The 3,579-nt window shown below is 45.7% G+C and overlaps 1 protein-coding gene across 1 annotated transcript; it reads left to right on the forward strand.

The window, feature by feature from the left end:
- Nucleotides 1-297: 297 nt before the first annotated feature.
- On the forward strand, nt 298-1,815 carry LOC130284216 (myeloid-associated differentiation marker-like). Its single transcript, XM_056534347.1, has one exon. It carries the CDS (start codon nt 428-430, stop codon nt 1,280-1,282), a length of 855 nt encoding a protein of 284 aa, XP_056390322.1. The 5' UTR covers nt 298-427; the 3' UTR covers nt 1,283-1,815.
- The last annotated feature ends 1,764 nt before the right edge of the window (nt 1,816-3,579 follow it).

Genomic DNA, 3,579 nt, shown 5'->3' on the forward strand with positions numbered 1-3,579 from the left:
TGATAAATAACTATGTCTATGATTTTTTTATGGTTTAGGTACTGCCAGTCAATGGGGAAGCTTCTGCAGTAGGGTTGACTATCACAGAACCAACTACATCCTCCATCCCCACAGACTCTTCCTACAAGTAAGACCTCCATCTCTGCGGACTCTTCCTACTACCACCTCCTCCATCTCTGCGAACTCTTCGTACTACGACCTCCTCCATCTCTGCGGACTCTTCCTACAACCAGGACCTCCATCTCTGCCGACTCTTCCTACTACCACCTCCTCCATCTCTGCGGACTCTTCCTACAACCAGGACCTCCATCTCTGCCGACTCTTCCTACTACCACCTCCTCCATCCCCACAGACTGTTCCTACAACCAGGACCTCCATCTCTGCGGACTCTTTCTACTACCACATCCTCCATCTCTAGGGAACCAGGATGAATGTCCGCAATTTGATCTCCCCCCTGGTCATCATACGCTTCTTTGAGATCTTTCTCTCCTGTACGGCCTTCAGCTTGGTGGCCAGTGCAGACTCGTACCATAACCAATTTGGCGCCTGGAGCATGTTCACATGGATCTTGTCCTTCATTGTGACCATTTTAATTGTTGTTCTGGAGTTGACTGGATTCTACAGCGCTATTCCCATATCCTGGGAGGACTTCACATCGTTTTTCTCTATGTTGGCCTCGCTGATGCTCTTCACGACCTCCATTATGTATCCTTCCATCTTCCTACAAGGTGGTTGCAGTGGGTACATATGCGCATGTCGTGGAGCCGCCACCGCCATGTCTATCCTGGGCTTCATAGCTTACTCTATGGAGGTGGGCCTCACTCGAGCAAAACCTGGGGAGATAAGTGGGTTTCTATCCACTATTCCGGGACTCTTGAAGGTCTTTGAGGCCTACGTGGCCTGCATCATCTTCTCCCTTCTTCCTACGGGGCTTTCCGGACATCCTGGACTTCAGTGGTCTGTGGCGGTGTACTCCATCTGCTTCATCATCACTGTACTCATCATTATTCTAACCATCGGTCGTCTCTTGGCAAAGTTACCCATGAATATTGAGAAATTCCTCATTGGTTTCAACATTTTGGCAGTGGCGATGTACCTCACGGTGGTGGTTGTATGGCCATTGTATTTTTTCAGGTTGTTTCCAAACAGGAACGGGTGTGTGAGTGTTTGTCCCTACGACATAGGAGTTGGCATAACAATCCTGACCTGCATTAACCTTATAGCATACATCGTGGACCTGGTGTATTCCGTCAAAATGGTCTTCTTCGTAGTCCAAGCCTAGACTGTGAGGGACGTTCTCTGAAGGTGCCCATACACCTTATACTAGTGCTTGCCGGCTCTCAGGTGTATAGTGGCCTCCCAATTCTCCACCAACAGATGATATCAGTGCAGAGGTTTCTGCCCCACTTGGGGCCCCTAATGTTGTGGTCCCTCGGATTTCCAAATAGGGCTATTTGTTGATGTATAATGCTAACTCGACCATGATGTAATAATACTTTACCGAGAGATCTCCCCATACACATCATATAGGTCCTAAACTTGGCTCTGCTACATCTGTGCACAGAAATGTTTATGCATATCCATGTACGTGCACAGGAAATGTAGGTATTTTATTTTAATGGCTGCTTTCTTTCTTTTGTGCAGGAGATGTCACATTCTGTACAGCTCACCTCCACCAGTTTCTGTGCACGGGTCCACACTCGGCAAAGTGCTGATATTCACTGCAGAAGAACAAACGATGATCCGGCACCAGATTTAACATTTCCAGCTTTATTTTCTCCGTATCAAAATGAACAAACATCACACAGTAAAACCGACTCCCTCCACAGTCATACGCGTTTCAAGCTCATGCGCTCTCTTCCTCAGTGAGGTCACTGAGGAAGAGCGCGCATGCGCTTGAAACGCGCATGACTGTGGAGGGAGTCGGTTTTACTGTGTAAATTTACTGTGCAATAATAACGCTTTGTCGGATTTAACCCTTTCTTAACTGGTGAAACCTTCAAAAAGGGAGTTAAAGGTAAACTAAACTAAATGAAACTAAATATGTTGTCATATGTCAACACAAACTTCAGATAAAAAAAGCCAAGGCCACTTCCTTATGGTGTTTTACAAAAATGGTCATTGTCTTACACAACTCCTAACCTGCCATGTTGCAGACTAAAGGAGCCTGGGAATCCCTCCAGCGGAGTCATACATTACATATCTGGGAATCATGGTAGCCATGACCCCCTCCTCATGATTTCCGGGATTCAGTCCAAACTACTTACCCCTCTCCCTGTTAGGCCATGTTTACACGTTGCGTTGTTGTTTCATTGCTTTTACTGTACTGCAATGTAACTGCAACATCCTTAGGTAGACGCCATCTTATTAAAGGGGTACTCCGGTGGAAACGTTTTTTTTATTTTTATTATTATTATTATTAATTTTTTTTTTAAATCAACTGGTGCCAGAAAGTTAAACAGATTTGTAAATTACTTCTATAAAAAAAAATCTTAATCCTTCCAGTACTTATTAGCTGCTGAATACTACAGAGGAAATTCTTTTCTTTTTTGGAACACAGAGCTCTCTGCTGACATCACAAGCACAGTGCTCTCTGCTGACATCTCTGTCCATTTTAAGAACTGTCCAGAGCAGGAGAAAATCCCCCATAGCAAACATACGCTGCTCTGGACAGTTCCTAAAATGGACAGAGGTGTCAGCAGAGAGCGCTGTGGTCATGATGTTCCAAAAAGAAAATAATTTCCTCTGTAATATTCAGCAGCTAATAAGTACTGGAAGGATTAAGATTTTTTTTTTTTTAATAGAAGTAATTTACAAATCTGTTTAAAGGACAACTGCAGTGGTCAAAAATCCCTGCCCAAATGTTCCCCAAACAAAAGTTATACAATTCAGTCAATTAGTCCTATTTACCTATATGCAGCCGTTTCTGAGATATTAGAGTTGCCAGCATAGCCCAGTAGTCCTGCGTCCGTCCCCTATTCATTACATTGCAGCTGCCATCTTGGGGACGGAGATCTCTTCCTCCCAGCAGTGTTTGTGCTCCCCCTAGCCTCTGTCAGCTCCTCCCTCTTATGCATATGCATGAGCGGGTGCTTTCTGAGGCAGCCATAGGCTCATCCTCAGAAACGCCCCTATCTGTAAGATTGAAGCAGGGGGAGAATGAGGACGTCCACAGCTCCTCCCCCCTCCCCTGCTCTGTCTACATAGGACCTCACTTATCACCGGGAGGATTCAAGTTATCATGGGGGAAAACACAGAGCAAACCACAGAGCAGGGAGGGGAGGACGTGTGTGTGAGGGAGACATATTACACTGCACGGGCTGGTGGTGTATACAGGGAATAAATATCATACTGGGGGGGGGGGGGGACTACTGAATGACACATGCTGGGAGTTGTAGTCCCTGTTATGTGTGTGTGTATGCCAGTGTTTCCCAACCAGGGAATGCTGGGAGTAGTAGTTTTGCAACATCTGGAGGCACCCTGGTTAGGAAACACTGGTGTATGAACTACAACTCCCAGGAAACTACAGAGATACAATACAGGTGTTGGTGAACTACAACTCCCAGGAAACTACAGAGA

Source organism: Hyla sarda, chromosome 8, assembly GCF_029499605.1.
Source record: "Hyla sarda isolate aHylSar1 chromosome 8, aHylSar1.hap1, whole genome shotgun sequence".
Classification (NCBI taxonomy): Eukaryota; Metazoa; Chordata; class Amphibia; order Anura; family Hylidae; genus Hyla; species Hyla sarda.